Raw genomic sequence first — 22,789 nt, 5'->3', positions numbered from 1 at the left:
GAATTGTTTCAAACACTAGCAAAGGTGTGGTTGGACTGCCCTGAGATCTGCAGTGTGACACACCTGTCACTTTATTTCCAAATAACAATGTTACCTGCAGTGCCTTTTTGTTTAACGGCAGCATGGGCAAGCACTATTGCTCACGGTGTCATCTGCCCACTTCAGGTGTGTCCCCACCCTAGGTGGGGGCTTCCCTGCCAGGGTGGCACCTGGCACCCTGAAAATCCCTGTTAGCAAGTGCGATAAGTTTCTGTGCTGGAGCTTGCAGCTGAAATCAGCTCTTAAGCATGTCTCTGGTGCTGTTTTAGGAAGATGGGGGTTTTGTCTGAGCTCCTTGGATGTTCCCGAAAGTTTGGTGACGTGGCTGTCCCACCTTTTCAGCTTGCTGAAGAGCTGTGCTGCGTGGCCAGGCCTGTGCCAGCATGGGTAAGTGGCTCTCGTGCTTGGCTGTCTTCAGCTGATGTGATAAAGAAGGAGGAAGCTGAGAAACAAAGAGGCAGAGAGATGACTCGAAGTGGAGACTTCAAAATGTAAACAAATGAGTAATAATTTAATTGAGGGCATCTCCTGATGGGTTTGTCTTGGCCAGCTTGCAAATCAAACATCACCCACCATTTCTTACACTATAATTTTAGCTAAAATAATTTTGTAAAGGATTCTGACCCCGTCCAGACAATCCCTTACTGTCTTTATTTGCTGTAACGAGTTGATATTTCTGAATTATGCGTCATGTTGACACAGTGGAGCCATTCAAGCCCTGTGTGTCTGTAGCCTGCAAAAGCTGTGGTTATTTTTTGCTGGATGAGGCCCAAATTCATTTGACATTGTATTTTGAGTCACATGGTACTGCTTGTTTCACTTATAATCACTGCCATATCTGTGGCATGCCACCTGATGTTAAATTCCACTAGATTTGGGGGTATTTTTATTCATGTGCACTACCTAATTGAAATGTAATGGGCAAATGTGAGGTATGCATGTATACATATGCAGATGAGTAAGTGTTTTCTTAGATCTGTGGGATTTCACTTGCATTCTGAGGGCATGAATAATTTCCTCCTCTGAAACTCCTGTTCTTGGCATGGAGGGTGTGGAGCTTGCCAGTACAGGGCAAATAGGTGGAGTTGTCCAGGAAAGAGTTGGGCTGCTGAACTGCCCTGTGGATGTTCTGAATCACTGTAATTCACGGGTTGTTTGAGCCGTGGCTTTTCTGAATGTTTCAGTCTACTCTTTTATCTCTGGGGTTTTATGTCATCGAAGTGAAAAGCAGACCTAAAAAGAGGTCCCACTGCATCCTGAGACATGCCCGTGCATGACAGCAACCTGTCATTCCTAACTCTGACACCCGGATTCTGCCTGCAGGTTAGAGCTGTGACACCCTGAGAGCAGGAGAGCTGACAGCAGTGGAGTCATACTGACACAGATCAGGCCCTTTGCAGACTGTACATTACCACCTAACAGGTGGTTTTGGGCTACTAATGCCATTCTCTGTCCGGTGCTGGGGTCTGGGTTTGGGTGATTGCATCTATGAGACTTGCCCAGATCCTTGCACACAGTCAGACTACAAGCAAGCAGCATTTAGCAGGCAGAGGAGTGGTTTTCTTTCAGCTCAGCCCTACAGCAGACCCTGCTCTCAGGATTTATGCAATGCCGTTTAGCTGGTGCCACGTTCATGTCAGTGGGCGAGTGTTCCTGTGTCTCTTGTTCTTGATTATGCTTCTATTCCTAGAACTCATCAAAATTCTATTGCCTTGCTCCTCACAGAAAAGTCTAAATAAGTCAAAAGGGCTGTTATTATAATTTCCTATTTGAAATGTATTTTATGAGAAATGTTATTCTCTTGATAAAACAATGAACACTCTGATTCTGCAGTGGTGCTTTAGACTTAGTTACTAAATCATACTTGCCACTTTTCATTTAGAAAGGATTTCACAGACATAATTAATTAAACCTGACAGTATTCTTGTGGGATAAGTAAGTACTCTGACTATTTGAATGGTGACACTCAGGCAAACTGGTTATACTACCTTCTCTAGTCAGTCAAAGGATCAAGTCTAGAATTTAAAACTTCCTGCTTTCTTGACATAATTTAAGAGATAAGACCACCCATCCTTTTCATGTTTCATCCTGATATCCATGTGTGTGATGCCTGACATAGTGGGTGGGGTTCTGTGGCCTGCAGTATGCAGTGTGGGAGACCAGGCTGTGATCTGCTTCAAATCTATTACTTGATTTAACATGGAACACAGATTTTTCAGTCTATCTGGAGCCATCAGTCGTGTAACTGTCATAGCACTGCTATTGCTTCACTTGTTCATTCATTCACCCTCATTGTTTCCTCCAGTATGTTCCATTTCAATGGTAGTATCAGTGCTTCCCGGTGTTTCTTAACGGTCTGTCAAGACCAGGATCACATTATGCAAGACTGTAACAAGGAAAGAGTAAGGTACTCGCTGGCCCTTGTCTTCTAATGACACCTGAAAGATGCCTGTGGGAGTGAAGAACACAAACCCAGTTGTTCACGAGGTGCCCACATTAGCAAAGGATGGGTCAAAAGTTGTTCTGGTAAGAATTCGGTGTTTCTCACTTCTAAAAATGCTCCTAGACACAGGTAAGAGAAAGGATGAGGGACTTCACTAAAAGTATGAAACAGATGAGTATGTTCCTTTTAGAATATTCTAAATGTGCAGAGATACTAACAAAGGCGAATTTTGTCCACCGTGGCCGCTTCCAAAATTTGAAAACATGTCCTTTAATAGTGGGGGATTTGTCTGCTAGGCAGTCGGTCATGTACTATCCTAAGTCTATGGAACTGGATCATCTGGATGTGTTTTCTTTTACATTTTAATGGTATCCCGAAGGGTAAATTCCACATAATTTATTTGCAATTAAATGTGTTATATGCTTCCATATTATTTTTGTATGGGGCATCAGGACAGGATGAAAAGAAACCTGTGTGTGCATGTTCTTAGGACAATAACTAAGAAGCTATATGACATGAGGGAGCATATGTGGCTTCAGACACTACTACATCATATTGTTTGACAAAAATGTCATTAACTGTAATGAATCTAAGTTGATATTTGCAAGTGCAGTTTCCTGCCAAATGTCAATAGTCATCTGCTTCAGTTTCTGTGTCATCGGCGAAATGGGGAGAGACAGGGTGTTAAGATACCTGATACTGGACTGAGAGCAGGTGGGGGAGAAATGGAAATGTTACTTATACATTGTAGGAATGCAATAGCTACTGTTTAATATACTTATTGTCTCACAGGGAATGCCTGGATATCAATCTCTGAACAAGTCTGTGGTGAGTAGCTGGATCTCTTTATTCTCGTAGCCCATAGTTGTTACTAGTGCAGATACTTAGAGTTAATCAAGATTTTAAGGTAATTCTAAATCAAATTTTACCCTCACATTGGTCCCTTTGTTGTGCTTAATACCTTTGTCTCCATCCTATGCAGGGATATTTAAAGTGTGAGTTCTTTCAGGGGAGGAACATGCACTGCTCTGCACATATACATGTGAAGAACCTGAGAAACCAAGGTCTCTCTTTGTTTGGCCATAAATATCTTCAGCACAGTCAGCCTTGTTAGTGTTGTGAATAGTAATTTGAAATTTGGCAGCAATAATTTGAAATGAATTGACTAATTGGACACCCAGGTAATATTGCAGAAGGTGACGCTTCAGGTTCCAAGAATTCCTTAGCCTTGTGTTTTCTCTGCTTTGCTAGTCTGAATGCCTAGATTTGGTGTCTGTTCTGATTAATTTTAACTAAATACAGCTGGAGAGTGCTGAATGGGTCACTTGTAGTGAACAGTATATTTTATAGGAAAACAATACCAAAAAGAGGTCTCTGCCTCTCTACTTTTGCTCTCCCTCTAATGAAGCTTTTAATTACAGCTCGCAGAGACACTGTGCTTAATTACTAAATCTCTGCGTAGGGACTGGATTCTAGTTTCCTAATTGGCACCTGTATGTTTGACAACTTCACAAAAATCCAAAGCTAAGAGTGACCATAATGTATGAAATGTGTATATTATATACAAGGTAGATCTCTATTGTCTGTCAGACCCCTATGCCTTAAAATTTTTAAGAAACAGGAGAGAGAGAGGGAACATTGTACGGCTTTGCAATGTGGACTTTTCATCCCATCATGCAGACACTGTCTGCAATAATTTGGAGCTCCTAGACCAAAGTGATACTCTTCTTGAAATGATCAGCTGAAGGAAAAAAAAAAAAAGATCAAGTATCCTCATTTGTTTTTCAACTGAGATGAAAATTGATTTGGAAATGTTCCTTGCTAGAACTGAAGTTGCATTTCCATTAGTTGGGAGGAGCTCCCAAATTATACTACCCCACCCACGTCTGCCTGCTTTCGGTTTACCTGAGGAGACATTACAAAGGAACAGAAAGAGGAAAGGAGGACAGCAACAAGAGGGAGAGCACACAGGACAGGTCTAAAAAGACAGAAATTTCAAGCAGAGTGCTTCAAGTAGGTAAGCCCTCCTTTTGGATTATGTTCAGCAGAGATACCACGTGCTCGGCAGTCTGTGGCATGGTGGTGTTCATAAATCCTGTTCAAAGCAGATCGTGACACTGATCATTCGACCTTTGATCAGGTGTTGTGAGTCAGATCCTCAGCTAGGGTAAATTCTCAAAGGTACATTGGCTTGAGGGAGAAATGCCCCAAGTTAAGGATCCAGTCTGTAGTGTAGGGAGACCTCATTCTTTGGGTGCTGAGTTTGACATGGTTGCCTTTTGACTGGATCATACAAGCCCCACTTATACTCAGACAACATTCTTGTAGTACTAATATTTATTGCCTTGTGTAGGGAATATTCTGCTAGCTTGCTGAGGACCTACAAATGAATAATAATAACAGATGCGGGTTTGTATTTGTTTCTCTTGGAAAAAAACACGTAAATATTGATTTAGGGAAAATGTGTGTGGGTTTTTCGTTGTTGTTGTTTTATACTGTAAGTTTGAGTTGGAGAATACTGACATTATAGGATTACAGACGGGTAACTTGTTGGATCGATATTGTAATAATTTGCCATTTTCTTTACACAATATCTTTTTGCACCCATGCAATTGAAATTAAATTGTTAGTGTGATGTTCAGAGAATACCACTGGTTGGACTCCCCTCCAGTGTTTCTTCTAATCCTTTCCAAAACAGAAGTAATTATGTGTCATCTATGAGGAATTTGCAATACAGCTCACTATGCCCCTTGAGGATCTTTCTTAAGTCATGTGTATGTGAAGCCTGGAAAAATCATGTCCTCACATGGTTGTATTTCAATATTAGGAACACGATGATGATACAGCTGTGCCTTTGTTCCTTCGTGTTCCTGTCTGACTTGGGCTCTAGCCTAGAAGTGATGTCGGTGTCAGAATATGCCAGATTGGTTGTTTCTCAAAGCAGGGCTGTGAAGAAGTCTTGCCAGTGTGTGAAAGTCACAGTTGGAAAATCTTGTTGATTATGGTTGTTTTGTTGTTTCGGGTTTTTTTTTTCTCCCTCATGTTCTTTTGTATCAGGAAGTTACAGGAACAGTTTGTCAGGAGAAGCCTTCATGCCTCTTTTATCCCCCTCACATCTGCAGACCCAGGCATGGCTCCAGTGTGTGTTCACTCCTGGTTTGTGCAGGTGGCCCTTTGCCTGGTTCTACAGGTGACCTCATGGTTCTCAGAACCAAGAACCTTAAATATTGCAGATGTGGCACGAGCAATCTTCCTGGCCCTCTGAGCCACATCCCAAAACTCAGGACTGCCAGACAGCCAGCTTGTCCTTCAATGCACCAAGGGAGAAGGGTGCTGTGTTCTTTTAGCAGGGGGGAAGTGACAGTGACTCCCAGCAATGCTTGCTGTCCATTGTGGGCCAGGGCTAGGCCAAAGGATGTAACTTCAAAGATGGAATAAAGTGTGTAATGTCGACTTCAGTAGCATCTAATAAATTACTCCCTCTCACAGTGGGGGTTTATCCTGCATAAGCACAGCCCCTCTGCTGAATGTGGGACACAGTGCCAACAGGGAAGCTGTGCCTGGAAGCCTTACAGCCCAGGGGAAGCAGGCTGACAGCCTTTCCTGTGGTTCTTTGTTGCTGAGGTTTCAAGTGGAGCTGCTTCTCTTCCTCTGTCCTGAGATCCGTGCCCTGCAGTCCATGTTTAATCCAACTGATGTTCTCCACTTTAGTTGCCCAGGCTGTGGCTTGTATTTTAACATCACTTGTACACTGTAAGTTGTAGTGCCAAGAGTTAGCATGCAAGAATTGTAGTGAGTCCCCATGGAATGTAAGATTTGCCAGAATCATGCAATGTTAGCACATGCTAAATTTGTGCATTCTCATTTACCTTCTGTTGCTTGTTTGTTTTGATGAGTTTGGAGTTGTTAGGGGATCAAGCTTGTGCCTGCAACTACAATTGTCTGACACTTTCTTTAGAATTCAAAAACAAAAGAAGAGATTTTGCTGTTATCACCTGTCTGCAGTGATGTAGGACTTTTAGTAAAACTCCCCAATCTCACCGTAAAACTTAAGAGGGAATTTTGTCAGCAGCTGACTAAGACATACAAGTCATGTATGATGAACTGGTGCTGCCTGACAAATCCTTCTGGTACACCAATGATCCCTGGGCTCCTTTAAGGCAGCTGGGCCCCATGAAAGCAGCGTTGTGGCACTCACAAGTGAGGCTTGACAGGCACTGCTTGGTCAGAAGGAACCACCTATTGCCACATCGCTCCTGTGCACCCTGGCTTCCGGCCCCCTTCTCTGACACAAGAGATGTGTGGTCAGAGCATGTTTGGGAGACAGGAACTTCTAATTCTGGCTCTAGCACTTTCTTCCTTGTGATGTGAAAGCAGCTATATGGACGTTTTAAGGGAGTTTTTAAAAAATAGCCTCTAATTAGGCTGCCCACACCTGAGTATGTAGTCAGAGGCACACTAGAGCTCATTTTCAGAAGTGAATATCTGTGCATCCTTTTATTCTCAGCTGGAATTGTGGATACTGAACATTGAGTAGTCAGGGCAAATTATTCTTTATTAGGCTTGAACATGAATTGTGTTGCAGAAGTTTCTAAGCATTAGGAAACTAATGAGTAGTGCTACTTATAAAGTGCTATTCTCAACAGCAACTGCAGTTTTCATACCATGATGCCTTGTGAGATGTGAATTTGAGAAGAAGAGGAGGAGAAATGAAGAAAAATAATCTAAAAATATTGTACAGAAAAGTAGAGTCTACAGAGTGTGTAGCTTACAAAGAATGTTGGGAAAATAGGAAGCTTTCATTTATTTAAAAACCCCCAAAGCTCTGTAGTCTCATAAGACTGAAAATAACTTCATGTTCTTTGCTGATGCTTTAAGATATAATGTCTGCTACTCCATCTTCCCCCTCCCTTTTCTGCTCTCAGGAGACCACTTTCTCCAGAAGTGGGTTTTGAGATTTGGGAATACTTGCTAAGAAAGATGGGACACATTCGAACACTTCTCAACTGTCTTAGAGCCAGACCTTAGATGTGTATTTTCATTTTTGAGACCTTTCCTCAGCTGAGGCTTGAGGAAGCATCACAAATGAGGCTTATGAAGCATCGATGCCTTTTCAAGACAGTCTTATGTTTTTACGAGGAACAAGCAGATCTATTTTGAAAGCAACCAGCCTACAGAATATTGTTCCAAATAAATTAAGATATAGGGTGTCGTAGCTGGTATTTTGGTCTGCTGTTTGCTGTTGGAGCCTGAGTACTTTGGTCTGTGCTGTTTGCATTGCACTAAAGAGTGGCTGAGTTTCATTCTGCCTGCTATCCCCAGGGCCCTCATGAAGAAGAGATTTGTATCTCATGAGATTACCCCACTGAGCAAAGAAATGAAATAAATTATATTATATTTTACTTGTGTCAAGTATAGTAGCTCTCAGAGCCTTTCAAGGCAGTGTCAGCATGGGCTGGATCCTGCATCAGTGTGTAAAGAGGCATCCTTTACAAGAGCAACGCTGCAGAATGAAGCCAATGTGAGCCTAATGGGTGGTGGAAAAGAGTGAGCCTTTTTTTCCCCTCCCTAGTGCAAGCCTGCAGGGGGTTATTCTCCAGCATGTGTGAGCCTTGGGGCAAATCAGCCTGCTGGAGTTCTTCTACAACAGGAGTTCCTAGTAAATCAGTGTAGTAGTAGTAGTAGTAGTAGTAGTAGTAGTAGGGATCTTACTTGGGAACCAATTAGAGCTTGTGTTGGTTGTTTCTCCTTGGCAGCTTTAATGAACCCATAACACAGAAGTATTGGAAAGAAAAGATTTTGCAGCAGTCTCTGTTAAAAAATCATGGCCTACCCAGTTCCTTCCACAGTACAATACAATGCTTCGAAAGACAGCGAAGGTTGTTATCATAACTTAGTCATGTGTGAAGAACCAGGAGAGCTAAAATGAGTTAAATAATTTTATTGTGCTGTAATGCTGGGAAGAAATATTCCCCAGAACAATTGTTCTTCCCTATTCTGCAGAAAATCCTGCAAAAACCCACTTGAAATGTGTCTGTCAATGCAAACTAACTCAGGCAGGTACAGTAAATTCCAGATTCTTGCATTGTCACTACAGAGAATAAACTCCCTTTTCTTTTTACTCGTCCACCAGTCCTTTCACACAATGCCTTTAACATATTTCTATAATTAAATTTCACATCATATCTCTGAAATATATTATGACATTTGATCATACTTTATCTAAAAAATCACAGATACTGCTTGTCATAGCATACAATTTCTAGTCTTTGGCAAGGCTGTACAATAACCTCACAATTATCTGTTGTGCCCAATTCCCTATCAGGTGCTAGGACTTGGTTTCTGTTTCAGTTAACCCTTTAGTGCACTCCAAAGTGGCAGTATCTAAGAAAAAAGCATAACTCTGTCGTGAGAAATGGAAGACGATAGGGCATGAGCTTGGAGAAGTCAATAAGAAGCTGAAGTTCTCCTGACGAGCGGTTTCTATTTAGGATTTCTATAGTGCCAGTGTAATAGGAATACGGCTTTCTTGGTGTGATATTGCAAGTCCTGCTTCCACCTTAAGATACTGAACTGTTGCATGTCAGTCCTTCAAAGCTGATAAGAAGAAATGAAGACGGTGGTTACAGCTACAAGGCATTGTATGTACCTGGAACTGTTCTTAGCTCTGTATCAGGCAATTAAAGATATTTTTAACTTCCAGTCTTCAAAAGGTAATGGACTTTCTTTTACTTTCTTTTAGAAAGTATAATGAAATATTAAGCATATCTAAAAGGCTATTAACAAACAAATAAGCAAACAAGATAGGAATAGGAATGGAGTTTCAGGATGTCATTATAGGGTGCTCGTACAGGATTTTTATGACTCTTTCCACCAGAAGAAACTCACTAGACCATAGAAAAGGAAGAATTAGCACTATTTCATGGAATGTTATTTACTCTTTCATGTTCTGTGGGACCTCATTAGAAGGATGAGAGATGAGTTCCAGCAGTGCATGTGTGTTAATAATAGGCCATACAAATGAGATTATAATAGAGAATCCTGGATGATACATAAGGAATTAGAGCCAGGAGTCCCCATATAAAAGCAGGCATATACTCATTGAAACTAAGAGCTTGGTAAGTCTTTGTAGGAGAGGATGCACAAAGGTGAGTCAAACTCATCAAGCCCCCTAAAAATTAGTGGTAATCCAAAAAGAGAAGCAAAATCCGGGAGTCCTGAATCTTATTCTCTGAGCTATTGTAGGTTTATTTTCACTCTCTTAGAACTTTGTCCTTGAAATACCTTTTGGGAAAATCTTTTCATTGAAACAGTGTTAATTAACAAAAAAAGTTTGGAGAAAAAACCAGATTTACTGCTTTTGGGTTATGAGACATTAGAAAAATGCACTTTGTCTCCAAAATAGGTTGTCCTGAATCCCCTGTACATATGTGATGCTCAAAGTGTGAAAAGAAGTACCTTTGTCCAGACTGATAATTTTGCATTTTACAGTAGCTATCTCTTTTAAGCTTTCCTGAAGAACCCAGGAATTCCAATAAATTTTTTCATGTGACACATGTACGCTTTCATTGTTATTTAAACAGGGGGACTTTCCTTTGGGCTCAGTTTTCAGGGATACACTTTAGCATGGGTATAAATTCAAAACTATGAATCCTCCATAGTAATCTGTGGAGCTTGAGAGTTGCTTAAAAGTAAACATGTATGAAAGAATTTTCTTTGAACAGTGGGGCCATAATGTCTGATGTATGTGAAGCATTTCAGAGAACTGCAAAAGGCAAAAGACACTATTAAAAGACATGATAAAAGTGAGGAAAAAGCTGTATCTACTACTACTACTACTACACAACTTCTTCTTATCTGTATTTCCAGTGGGTGCCAATCTCCAAAGATAGGTGTACTACACAGCTGCTAGTTCTGGCCAGTGTATTTTTGGTGTCTGTATTGACAGAGAATATAAATATTCCAAAGGATAGAAACGTGTCCTGTGTGATAGGCAATCCAGCGTATCAAACAACTGTGCATTAGAATGGCTGCTGGTACAGTGCTGTAACTTCTGTGGTCTACAAATCCATGACATAGAAACCTTCGAAACAAATGCTAACAGAAAGCTATTTACACAGAGACAAAATTACTGTAACTCGTTTTGAGGTTTTTAGGTGACTTGTACTTTCCTTAACAAATCTCAATGATTGTCACCCCTTGTAGCTTCCTAGGAAAAACCAGCAAATGTGTATTTTCATCTTTTATGTAGATGATTATTTAGGGATACATTTAAATCTGCACCAAATGTACTGTTGATACTAAGTTAAGGCTACAAATATTTTAATTCTATCAAAATGCATTTTAAGAGGAAGATACTTTTAAAGCTTGTGAGCATTTTGTACTGACATTTAACTTTAATTTCCAGGAGAAAATTGCATAGTAGTCACAACCAGAAACTGGGTGGCAGGCCTGCCAGGCCTGGAGTGAGGATGGAGCAACACAGTCCAGTGTTTTTTAAGGATGGAATCGAAATTGGCTGGGAAAGGCTGTCCAGCCTGGGGGCTGCAGAAGGGAACACAGCAGGTATGGGACTGGGGCTGGCTGAAAAACTAGGGGAAGGTGGGAACTGTTTGGCATCAGAATCAAGAGGATGCAAGATAGGGATGGGGAGGAAAAAACAGGAAGAAGAGAAAACTGACGCTAAGCAAACACATTGAATCAAGGAGGTGTGTAGGGAATATGAAATAAGGAAATGGCCACCAGGCTGGGAGCTGGGGCAGGGAATGGGTGTGAACTTGCAGATCTGGAGTGCAAAGGTTGGTTGGAGGTTCCATGAGTTAGAGAAGACAGATAGATCTGATTGAGAACAGGAAAGGGAAATTGCGTCTGGGAGGAGATGAATGAAAGTAGGAGTCAGGTGGAGGCTGGAGATAAATAAAGGTAGTCTTTTATGCTCCTTCCCTCACTGAAATGTCTGAGTAGCTTTTTACATAAAACTAATAGCAACCCCAATTTTCCCTGGGTGATAGGAGGGGACCTTTATCTGTTGAGCTGGAACTAGACTAAGTCATTTGCATGTTTAGTTTGTGCTTTTGAGGGCATAGGAAAGAAATGTTTCTTCTTTGATCAGAGACCCTTTGGAGTTTGGTCACAAACTGTGAATGTCTCTTGTAGTGGAAAGCCTTTTTCAAATGATTCTGAAAGATACCTGCAGTTGCTTAAAACCCACCATACTCTGATCATATTCTGGACTCCATTTTTTTTTTTTAGTCCAGTTAACCTCAAAAAAGGCAAACTTCATCTGCTCTGCTGTGTTTTGTTTGGCTTGTCATCTGTGCTGTTGCAGAGGGAAGCAGCTGCTGCAGTTGTTTGTAGATGTTCCTGTGGTCTATGATGTTGCTGGGGTTGATCAGGTAGCTCTTTGGCCAACTGGGCCAGTCAGTGCATTACACTGGCACTGGGAGCCGACTAGGAGCTATTTGGAAAGGCCCAAAGCAACAATGTGTTCGTTTTGCTTGGTTTGTGTTTTTGTTTCTTTCTAGTAACATTTTGAAACAGTATTTTCAGCTTGATCTAATAGTTGCAACTAATGTATCCTGGTAGGAAAAGTGCCTGCCTTCCTCCGCCCAGACTCTCCCGGGCAAGATGAGAGTTTCCCAACAAGGGAAAACTGAAAGAGATTATTTTGAAAAATGTCTGCTACTTCGACAGCCCAAATGAGTACAAGCAGTGGAAATCTGCCTCTTTTTGCTGAATGAGGGCTGTCTACCTTCTATGAAAGGTGCTAAAAACAACTTCTGATTTGAATGTTCCTGTTTTCTATTCATTATCATTTGAGTCTTCTTTGGCTCCAATCTGCACCAGCTGTTTTCCACCCTAATCTTCTTTCCTGTAGCAATCTGGCCATGTTTGCAGCAGCGGTGGTTACGCTGGGTGAGGATGAAGTACTGCAGTTGTCCTTGGCATGTTATTGCCGGCTAAACCAGTGGAATCTCATTAGGTTAGATTTCCTCATGGCCGCTTATGGATGCCTTAGGGTGGAAGATGCCTGTGGTCTGCAGAGATAAAGGCCTTCGGAGAGGAGGAGCAAATGCTTATCAGTGCTGCCAGTGAAAAATGAACGTCTGGGGTATTTTTAGAGTTGGGCCAGCTCTTTCTGCGCTGTCCTGTGGGCACTCAAATAGCATTTGTGGTAAAGCTCAAAGGGCCGTACCTGTTCCTACAGCCGTGGAAAAGCACGAGTTTAATGGCATTAATCAGCGAGGACGAAATGAGGGTGCAAAACCTGATAATACTGGAATAGTTTTTCCTTCTCCTGGCTTTCGCTGGGCTCCGCTGTGGGCAGTGAGCAGACAATACGCTGTAGTCCTGCCTGCGGTGTTCCTTACGCGTTTGAAACCAGCCAGAGCTGCCAGCGGCAGGGCGGGAGCAGCTCTGCAGCCCTACAGGAGACTCGAGGGCTCGATCGGCCCCTCGGGTTCCCGGAGGAAAGCACTGGTTCGCTGTGGGAGGGGGCCTCGCCCCGCCCCGCCTGGCGTCATGGAATTCCAGGGCGCTCCCGCCAATGGCGGCGGGGGCACGTCCGGTGCCACCCGCGGCAGCCCCGAAGCGGGGGGGCTCCGGTCCCTGCCGGTGACCTCGGGGCTCGGTCCCTCCCGGCCGCCGGGGACGGCCGCAGCCGGGGACCGCGGCGGGAGCGGGTCCTCCTGCGGGAGAAGGACGCGGGAACAGCCGGAGAGAGCTGGAAGCGCGGCCGCTTCCTCCGCACCTCCGGGAGCGGGCAGAACTAAAACTGACAGGGACAACCTACGGATTATTAATCTCTGGGCAGCTTCTTGCGGGCAGCTTCCTGCGGCTGGGAACTAGTGCTGCCCTCTTTTAACTTTTCCAGCTCCTCATCATGGGATGCGTGTGTTATGTGGGGAATTGATGCCAGTTTCGGTGCCTGGCTTCTAGAGTTTACAGAGCCTTTGCAAATAATCTTATTGTATAATACAGCACAGCTCAGAGTTTCCTTTCTGACTGTCCAGTAAGGTGCTGTTCTCTCATAAAATTCTATCAATAGATATATCAATCCACCGAAACTTCTGTAAGTATAAATAAAATCCTTTGTGGTTTCTCTTTCCTGACAGTGACCTCTCATAAACCCACCGTAGCGTCAGAGGTGTATGTGAGGCATGTCTGGTCATCTCTGTGTAGTGCATCCCGTTGTATTTATCTGAGCACTAATGCAGACTATCTGTTTTAGCAGGGTGTTCTGCCCACGATAACACTCTCTTTCTTGTCAGGTTTGATTAGCCCCAAGTAAATGCTCACATGGCTAAACCATTTGTGCCGCTGGAGGTGGTTTGCATGTCTCCACACAGAACTGCATTGCATCATCATCCATAATAAAGATTTTGCAAATCAAATACGGCTCCTTCTAATGCCTAAATGACAGACAAGATGGTGGCACCAGTTTGTGTGAGCAGAGAATCTGACTCTGGAGTTGAGATGTGCTTAAGACAATTGCCAGTGACTGTTCAGTTGTATTACAGTGCAGGTTACTTCCCCCCAGGGCATTTTGATCCTGACACTAATAGAAAATAAAGAGCAAATTTTCTCATTAAACATCGTGGCAGCTGATATAACTGCTTGGGATATGCTGGTGATGGTAGTGCTAAACTTACAGTTGCTTTTCCAACAGCTGTGTTTCAAACTCGAAACCATGGGACAGCACTGATGCAGGAAATAAGGCTCCTCTTCCTTCCCCAACAGCAGATTTTCCTTGTGAACCCTTGTGCCTGCAGTGTGTTTCCAAGTCAGAAGTATCCCCAGCAGTGCCCTCCTGGTACTCGTGTCTCATTTTACAGACCAAGTATGGCCCTTCCACAGTAGATCCTTGCTGGGTGGGCTTACAGGGAGAATTTTTTTGTTTCGCTTCTATGTAAAGAAAAAATATCACAGAATCACAGGATCAATTAGGTTGGAAAAGACTTCTAAGATCATCGAGTCCAGCCTTGGTAAGAACGCCACTTGTCAGCTAGACCACGGCACTAAATTCCATGTCCAGTCTTTCCTTAAACACTTCCGGGGACAGTAACTTCACCACCTCCCTGGGCAGCCTGTTCCAATGTCCAATCATCCTTTCAGTGAAGAAATTCCTCCTAATGTCCAACCTAAACCTCCCCTGGTGTAATCTGAGGCCATTTCCTCTTGTTGTGTCACTGGTTGCCTGGGAGAAGAGGCCGACCCCCACCTGGCTACTCCCTCCTTTCGGGGAGTTGCAGGGAGTCTGAGCCTTCTTTGCTCCAGGCTAAACACCCCTAGCTCCCTCACCAGCTCGCCGTGAGATTTGTGCTCCAGACCCTTCCCCAGCTCCGTTGCCCTTTCCCGGGCATGCTCCAGCACCTCCATGTCCTTCTTGCAGTGAGGGGCCCAGGACTGGACACAGCACTCGATGTGCGGCCTCGCCAGTGCCGAGTACAGGGGGAAAATCACTTCCCTAACCCTGCTGTCCGCAAGACAGATTTTTTGGACGATTTTTGTCCAAGCCAAAAAGAACCCACCCAAAACCCAGCAGGACCAACTCCGGGGGACGAGGATGTCCCTCGTACCTCGGTGAAGGCAGGAGCCAGGCCTATCTGGCTCCCTGCGGGCGGAGCGGGGGGGGCGCGAGCTGCCGGCGCGGGGTGTCCTGGGCCGCCGCCGGGCCGCGGGCAGCGGGACAGGGGGATGCGGGGACAGGGGGATGCGGGGACAGGGGGCCGGGGGTACGCGGGGACGGGAAATGCCCTCGCGCGCGCGGCGTGCCTTTTGTGTTTGTACACACGGGGCGGGGCGGGGCCGCGGGCGGGGCCGCGCCTTCCCTCCATTGTGCGCCATTGGCGGGCGGGCGGGCCGGGGCGGGGCGGCGCGCGGGGGGCGGGGCGGCGCGCGGGGCCGGCCCTCCCGAGGCAGCCATCTTTCAATTGTGCTCCGAGCCGCCGCCAGCGCCAGCCGCAGCAGCTCCGGCTCCTCCTGCGCCCGCCCGCCCGCCCGCCCTCCATCCCTCCCTCCCTCCCTCCCGCACGGCAGCCGCGCTCGCCCAGCGGACGGGGTAAGTCTGGCGCCGCGCCCGCCGCCCCCCGCGCCCCGACACCCCCCGCCGCTGCCCCCCGACCCTCCCCACAAACTTTTGGGGCGCTCGGGAGGCGGCGGTAGCTCGGGTTCCCCTTGGCCGCGCCGCCTTCCCGGCGCAGCCGGAGCGGCTCCCTCCGCCGGCACCCCCGGCCCCGCTTCGCGCGGTCGTTGCCCCCCTCTGCTCCCCTCGCCCCCGCTCCAGACCCCCACCAGCGGCCTCCCCAGCCCCTTAGCTGCCTCCTCAGCCCGACATCCCCCGGATCGGGGCCGGGAAGCGGTCGCAAAGAGGAGCCGCTCGCCAGCCCAGGGTAACTCTCCTGCCTTCCTTCCCCTGCTCCCCACAGTTGTTGCTCAGCTTCACCATCTTGTCTCTTTTCTCTGGTCACCGACCATATTTTTTTTCCTATTGCATAAAAAACAATAAAAAGGGAAAGAAATTCGCCGAAGGAACGACCCAAACGCAACGCAATTTTTTGGTTTTCGAGTACAAACTTTTCCGCTGCCTCCCCCTGCATCTGCACCCGCATGGTTTGGAGTGCCTGGCGATATTTTTGGCGTTATTTTTTGCATTTTATTTTTTCCTCCTTTGCAAAAGGACTAGGGCTGCGTTTCGTGATTGTTTCCATTTTGTTCTGGCTCTGGGAGCTGAGTTTGCCTGTGAGAGGCGCTTGGGAGCGAGGCAGCTCTTGGGGAAGCAGTTACACAGAAAGAGAAAGACGGCACCCAAAAAACAAACCCCCCAAAAAAAGTTTGTTGCTTTCTTGCACTTTATCCGGCCCCTTTCCTTTTCGCACGATAAACGCCGGGTTGCCTGCGGTTGCCGGCGGGTCGGGGAGCGCAGGCGGGCGGCGGCGAGCGCCGGGCAGCCCCGGGGAGGGCCGGCGGGGGCTGCCGCTCCGATCTCCCCCGCTCCGCAGTTTCGGAGGAGGTTTTCCGGCGGGTGGGAGCGGCGGGTCGGTGCCAGCCCCCCGATGTTTGCCGGGCGGTATTTGCAAACACTTGGCAGGTGACGGGCGGCCGGCGGGGGGAGGCGACAGCCGCCTCTCCGCGCCTGCTGCCGTGCGGCTCGCTCGGCTTCAGCCGCCGCCGCTTTGATATTGAATTCGTGGGCAAAAAAAGCTGTATTTTAATATTCCGCGATCGGAAGGCGTTTAATTTCTAATTTAATTTTTTTCCTTTTTTGGTGTGGGTTGTTCTTTTTTTTTTTTTTTCTTAATGCCCGCCTGGCCGTCGGAGGCGTTCGGCCGCCGCGGGCTCGGCGCTCGGGGCTGGCGGGGCAGGGACGCGTTGCGCGGGACGGGGGCCGCGCTGCCGCCCACCCCGGGGCAAGTGCCGCGGGGGGCGCACGCCGAGAGGGGCGACCACCTTCCCCTTGCCCTGTCTGCCCACGTTCCCCCCGGCAGGTGTAAGGCAGCGACGTCGGCAGGAGCATGGCCCGTACCAAGCAGACCGCCCGCAAGTCCACCGGCGGCAAGGCGCCCCGCAAGCAGCTCGCCACCAAAGCCGCCCGCAAGAGCGCGCCCTCCACTGGCGGGGTGAAGAAGCCGCACCGCTACAGGTAACGCAGCGCCGCGCAGAGGCGGCCGCGGGGCGGTACCGGGCAACCTCCCCCCCCCCCCCCCCAAAATCCCTCCTTCTCCCCCCCACCCCGCGGGACCGATAGGGCGGGGGGCGCTTCTCCCCGCCTCCGCCACGCTTCCTCCGCGCTCCGCTTCCCGCGGCCGCCAAAATAACAACAACAAAAAAAAATTAACAGGCGCGGGTTCCTGCCAGCCGGAAAAATCACCAGAAATTCCCAGGGCGGCACCGTCCCCCGGCGTTTGCCATCAGCCCCTTTCCGGGCGTTCCGGTGCTGGTGCCTCCAAAATCGACACCCCTCCCCCCGCGGCGGACGCGGCTCGGCGGTTCTTTTAAATTTTTGTAATTTTGTACCCGCGGTTATCTAGAGGCCGCAGCAGGGCTGCGCCGCCGCCAAGTTTATTGTTACCGGCGCGTTCCGTGCTCCGCTCGCGGGGCTGGATCCGGCCGCGGCGCTGGGCGGGCGCGGGGCCCTGCAGGGCGCGGAGCCGCCGCGAGAGGGAGCCGCGCACCCGCGGATGCGCCGGGGCTCCCGCATCGCCCGTCCCGAAACGCGGCCTTGGGGCACCCGAGCCGGAGCGGAGTCGGCAGCAGAGCTGTCACACAGCCCCCGAGTCCTGACCTCTTCCAGTCCTGCCTCCGTGCAGCCTCCATGCTTCTGCTTGGAGGATGGTTTTGGGCTAGGTGTAGGTATTCCTTGGGGAAAATGTGGATTGGGAAAAAGTGGGTTTCAAATAGGGAACTTAATCTAAAAGTCCGAGAGGATTTATTAATGTGTTGAGGAGTCTGAAGAGGATGGAGCCAGGCTCTTCTCAGTGGTGCCAAGCAACAGAACAAAAGGCAATGGGCAGCAACTGAGGCACGGGAAAATCCACCTGAACATGAGGAAGAACTTTACTGTGAAGGTGACTGAGCATTGCAACAGATTGCCCAGAGTGGTTGTGGAATCTCTTTCCTTGGAGATATCCAAAAGCCATCTGGACACAATCCTAAGACACCAGCTCTAGGATGACCCTGCTTGAGCAGGGAGGTTGGGCCAGATGACCCACTGTGGTTCTTTCCAACCTGACCCACTCTGTGACTCTGTCTCTTGTTCTAGGTGTGAGGCAGAATAAATCAATTGGAACAAAAGTAATAAAGCTGGAGCAGGAAAAGACAAAGGTTCCACAGAAATAAATACATTAATTTCACAGACGGACATCATGTTTGCAAACATATGTTGCTAATCTGAATTTGTTATTCTGACACCAAAACTAACATGAGGAAATACACTGGATACTTTTGACTGACAATATAACAGAGAATATAAATTATGCTAGTTCTGTGAATGCTGACAGTAGGGAAGAAGAACCAGTTTTCCCTTAAAATCAGGATTGCTGTCAGGCCCCTCGCTGGGAGGGTGCCTGTGGTACGGCTGAACTTGGGACAGCTTTGTGGCTTGTCACGTCTGCACTGAGCTGTGTTGGTGTCAGGTGGACAGCACCCGTTGGCCAACTCTTCCCTTGGTGAAGTCGGGCCTGGGGAGTCTGCCTGAGGCATCCCTGGTGAAGCCAGTGGAAGCTGGCACAGCTTGGTGGGGAGAAGACAGTGACCCTTTGCCACAGCAGACCTGATTTTGGATTGTAAATGTGGAACTCTCCTAGGAAAAACAGAAGTGTATGGTGCTTGGTTTAGTCTGGAGGATGAACCCCTATTTTTAAGGTGATGCAGAAGATGTTTTAAATACTAATTATTTTTATTATTGTTATTATTTTATCTTAATAGGCCGGGTACTGTGGCCCTGCGTGAAATCAGGCGCTATCAAAAGTCCACCGAACTTTTGATCCGCAAACTCCCCTTCCAGCGTCTGGTGCGTGAAATTGCTCAGGACTTCAAGACAGATCTGCGCTTCCAGAGCGCTGCCATCGGTGCTTTGCAGGTGAGCCCTGCCGGGGCAGGCTGGAAGTGCCCCCGCAGCCGGGATTCCCTGGAGCGGGGCGGGGGGGCTCCGCCCCGCGCCCCCATTGGCCAGGCTGTTTCCAGGGTTAGTTTGGGCTCCCTCTGATTGGTGGGGCGGCCGCGGTGGGCGTGGCCCGCGCGGGTCGGGAGGGATGCGCACCTCAGCCTTGGCTTGCCCGCGGAGGACCTGGGAATGCCTGTGGGTACTACAGGATAAAACAGCTCCTTACAGAGCCTCTAAGTGTGTTTTTGTGGGGGCTGCTTTGGTTTTGTTTTTTTCTAAATAGCCCCTCAATTAGTTAGAACAGCGCATCTTGTTAAGAGGCTTAAGGAAAACATGTTTCCTCCGCCCTTGAGCTCTGCTGGAGGCCCTGCCTTTGGAAGCTCTGCAGTTGGAGAGGGAAGCATCGTATAAAGCTGGTTGTGGGGTGTCCTAATGGAGGTCTCCGTGTCTTCGAATGCTCTTTAAAGGAAAACAGCTCAGTAAGCCACATCTAAATGCAGTTAGGGAGATAGCTGCTTTCCTAGGATGTAGTTGATGCTAAACACACTTCTTAATATATTAGTTACATAACTTATTTAGAGGACACAGAGAGTAAAATATTAATTGCTCTTTCTGGTCCAAATTCCTGAATCTAAGTTAGGACCCCCCACAAGATTCAGTTCTTATCATGGGAACATCTCCCTCTCATGATATAAGACACTCCTGATTAAAGATAGGTTCTGGAACAATCTCTCAACAGCTAAAAGAACAGTAAAGACCTATCTGTAATTGTAGTCTGTCTGACATGCAGGCAAAATGGTCTCTTTCTAGTTAATGACTTCAGTTGATAAAGGGCCAAGACGTTTGCCATGAGAGCCCATAAACTTGGGCATATGCTTAGCTTCAAGAGGTGGCTGTGTTTGCAGAGTTGCTGATTTTGCTTTTAGTTATACTGCATGGCAGTTCTTAAATCCTGAGGTTTATCTGTGTGTCTCTTTATCTAGAACTGCCTATTAAAATTTAGCAGGTAATACACTTTCCCAAGGCTCCTGGTTTGAATGTTCCTGGTTTTGCATTAAGGAGTTGTTGGTACAGAACTTGATCACAGCTCCTAGTGTGTTCTGCTTGCATATTTGAAAAAACAAAAACCTAAAAAAGTAAAATTAAGAAACCCCCAAAATTCTTAACCCCTTGGGTACCGTGTTGTTTGCGCCAGCATGGATATTTGGTGAAGTGTCTTAACTTTTCATGTAGTGATTTGGCAAAACTTTGTTAGGGGTTCTCATAACCTACTGTGTATGAAATTACTACAGTCCTCATCTGCTGTAGTAAATATCCTTCGTTCTTCATATTGGATAATCTTTTGTTTTTAAATGGGATCTTTGAATCTAGTGAGTTGATTCTTGGAGTTCCTGGCAATGAAGGGGTTCACACAAGTTCTTCTCTTGTGTGTATTGTAGGAAGGGTGACCTCGACCTCCTTTCTATAGTTGAGCCCCATCATTCCCACCTTCTCAGCCCAGGTGTTGCTGTGTCCAATACTGGCATGCAAAGATGCTTCCTAGGAGATTGATAGGTGTTAGAATTCCATGTCAGCCCAAAAGTGTGTAAACAGTTACCATTGCTGTGCTGGGCTCAGCAGCAGCTAACTTAACATGAGTCAGGAGAACATTTAGTTCCAGCTGAGCATCTGTCTAACTCAGAATCCTGTCTGCAGGTGCTCAGTAACAGGGAAAACCACTGTGGTCAGCACTGCTTTTGTGCTCCCAGGTGCTGACCCCTGATTCTCACAGGTGTGAGAAGCTTCTGTGATAGTGAGGGCCTGTGCTGTGTCCCCAGATGTACAGGAACAGGACATGTGTCTAATGGTGATTCCCTGATGTCCTGGTTTTGATGATTCAAGGAGTTCCTGAACTAAAGGAGTTCTCTTATTTCTAATACTTCTCAGTATATTTTTTTTCTCTTAATTTTTGCCTTTTGAGTTAAGCCACCTCTTCAGTATCTGTGGAAGGAGCTGTGTGCCTGAGCTGTGTGTTGGGAAGGAATACCCACTCTTCTTTTCCCTGGCACCTGCCAATTTCACCTGATGCTCAGTAACTCTTACTCTGGAAGAGGCAGCAGACAAGTGCCTCAAACAGTGTAACCTAGCCTTTGAAAAGAGAATTTCCTAAACAAACTAACCTTCTGATAATTTAACCTCTTCCTATCTTGTGAGAGTCCCATGGGAATATTAGTTCCATTGTGTTCTGGAGGATGTCCTTACCAAATGGCAGCAGTACACTACTTTAGACACAGATTATTGTTTTGGTGCTTTATAAGAAAATGGAAGATTTTCATTTCTGAAAATCTAAAACTTTTGGTGTTTGCAAGTAATAAAGATCAAAACCTCAACTTAATGCCATGTTACACTGTACTTTTAATTCTTAACTACAATTCTTTTTTTTCCTGCTGCTCAGAGAGTGAAAATGTTCTTACCTCTTTTCTTCCACACTAGGAGGCAAGTGAAGCCTACTTGGTTGGCCTGTTTGAAGACACCAACCTGTGTGCTATCCATGCCAAACGTGTCACAATCATGCCAAAAGATATCCAGCTAGCACGCCGCATACGTGGGGAGCGTGCCTAAACCTCACCACGATGGGTTTGTCATTCTCGAAGCAAAATCTTCTTCCTGTTATTGGTAGTAATGAACGTTAGATATTTTTTCCATGGGGTTGAAAGGTACCTTAAGTATATGGTTGCAAGTGGAAAAATAGGGGACAGAATTGGGTATTGGCAAGTTTTCTTTCCATTTTCATTTGTGTGTGGATTTTTAATATAAACAAGGGGACATAAAAACAATCAATGTGGTCAAAAAAATAAAAAAATGAATTGTTGAAACTTCTTCACCAAAACAACTTTATAAAAAAAATTATAAATAAACCTGTCAAATTTTTCTGGACAATGCCAGCATTTGGATTTTTTTAAACAAGTAAATTTCTTATCAATGGCAACTAAATGGTGTTTGTAGCATTTTTATCATACAGTAGATTCCATCCATTCACTATACTTTTCTAACTGAGTTGTCCTACATGCAAGTACATGTTTTTAATGTTGTCTGTCTTCTGTGCTGTTCCTGTAAGTTTGCTATTAAAATACATTAAATGATGCCTGTTTTTAGTCTTGATTTTTAAATATTACACATGGGTTATGCTGATTAAAAAGTGATCAGCTTTCCCTCCCCTTTTTCTCTTCAATGCATGGCCTAATTCCTTGGAGCAGATCTAGGAAACACTGGGGATACTGACTTGGCTGAAGTAGTGTGTATGTGAGGTTCTTTTAAGGGTGTAAAACTTGTCTGCTCCACAGGAAAGCAGATTTGGTGAGTATAGTACCAGGTAGAGTCTGAAGCTGAACTGAGCTCTCTGAGCTACAGTGCTAAGAAGCAGCAATTTGTTGTCATTTCAATTCCTTTCTTACTTGATTTAGTGCTGAATTTGGAAGCATTTCTGAATTTCATGGGGTTTTAGTATGGTATAAGTGGTGGGGTGTAGTGGTTTGGGTTTTTCTGTTTGGGGGCTTTATTTCTCTTGGGCATTTTTTGTTGTGTTTGGTTTTTTTTGGGTTTTTTTTTTTAACCCTTTTCCACTCTGTTAGTTTCTTGGTTTGTAGCTGTTCCCATTTTTGGTTGACTACCTTTCTGTTTCAGTCACACCCTCTAGCATTTTTGAGAGCTTAGTCCACTTGTGA

At 46.1% G+C, this 22,789-nt stretch overlaps 1 protein-coding gene across 3 annotated transcripts; it reads left to right on the top strand.

Annotated features, from left to right (window-relative positions):
* Nucleotides 1-4,431: 4,431 nt before the first annotated feature.
* Nucleotides 4,432-22,208, top strand: LOC116441430 (histone H3.3). 3 transcript variants are annotated; one of them, XM_032103307.1, is made up of 4 exons: nt 4,432-4,499; nt 16,969-17,123; nt 18,908-19,061; nt 21,558-22,208. In XM_032103307.1, exons 2-4 carry the CDS (start codon nt 16,996-16,998, stop codon nt 21,684-21,686), a joined length of 411 nt encoding a protein of 136 aa, XP_031959198.1. In that variant the 5' UTR covers nt 4,432-4,499; nt 16,969-16,995; the 3' UTR covers nt 21,687-22,208. The 3 variants fall into 3 exon arrangements, with proteins under 3 accessions (XP_031959198.1, XP_031959197.1, XP_031959199.1); XM_032103306.1 differs by lacking the exon at nt 4,432-4,499 and adding an exon at nt 15,418-15,542; XM_032103308.1 differs by lacking the exon at nt 4,432-4,499 and adding an exon at nt 15,853-15,873.
* The last annotated feature ends 581 nt before the right edge of the window (nt 22,209-22,789 follow it).

Source organism: Corvus moneduloides, chromosome 3 (genome assembly GCF_009650955.1).
Source record: "Corvus moneduloides isolate bCorMon1 chromosome 3, bCorMon1.pri, whole genome shotgun sequence".
Lineage (NCBI taxonomy): Eukaryota > Metazoa > Chordata > Aves > Passeriformes > Corvidae > Corvus > Corvus moneduloides.
The sequence above is the reverse complement of the archived record's forward strand: the minus strand, read 5'-3'. Positions and strand labels throughout refer to the sequence as shown.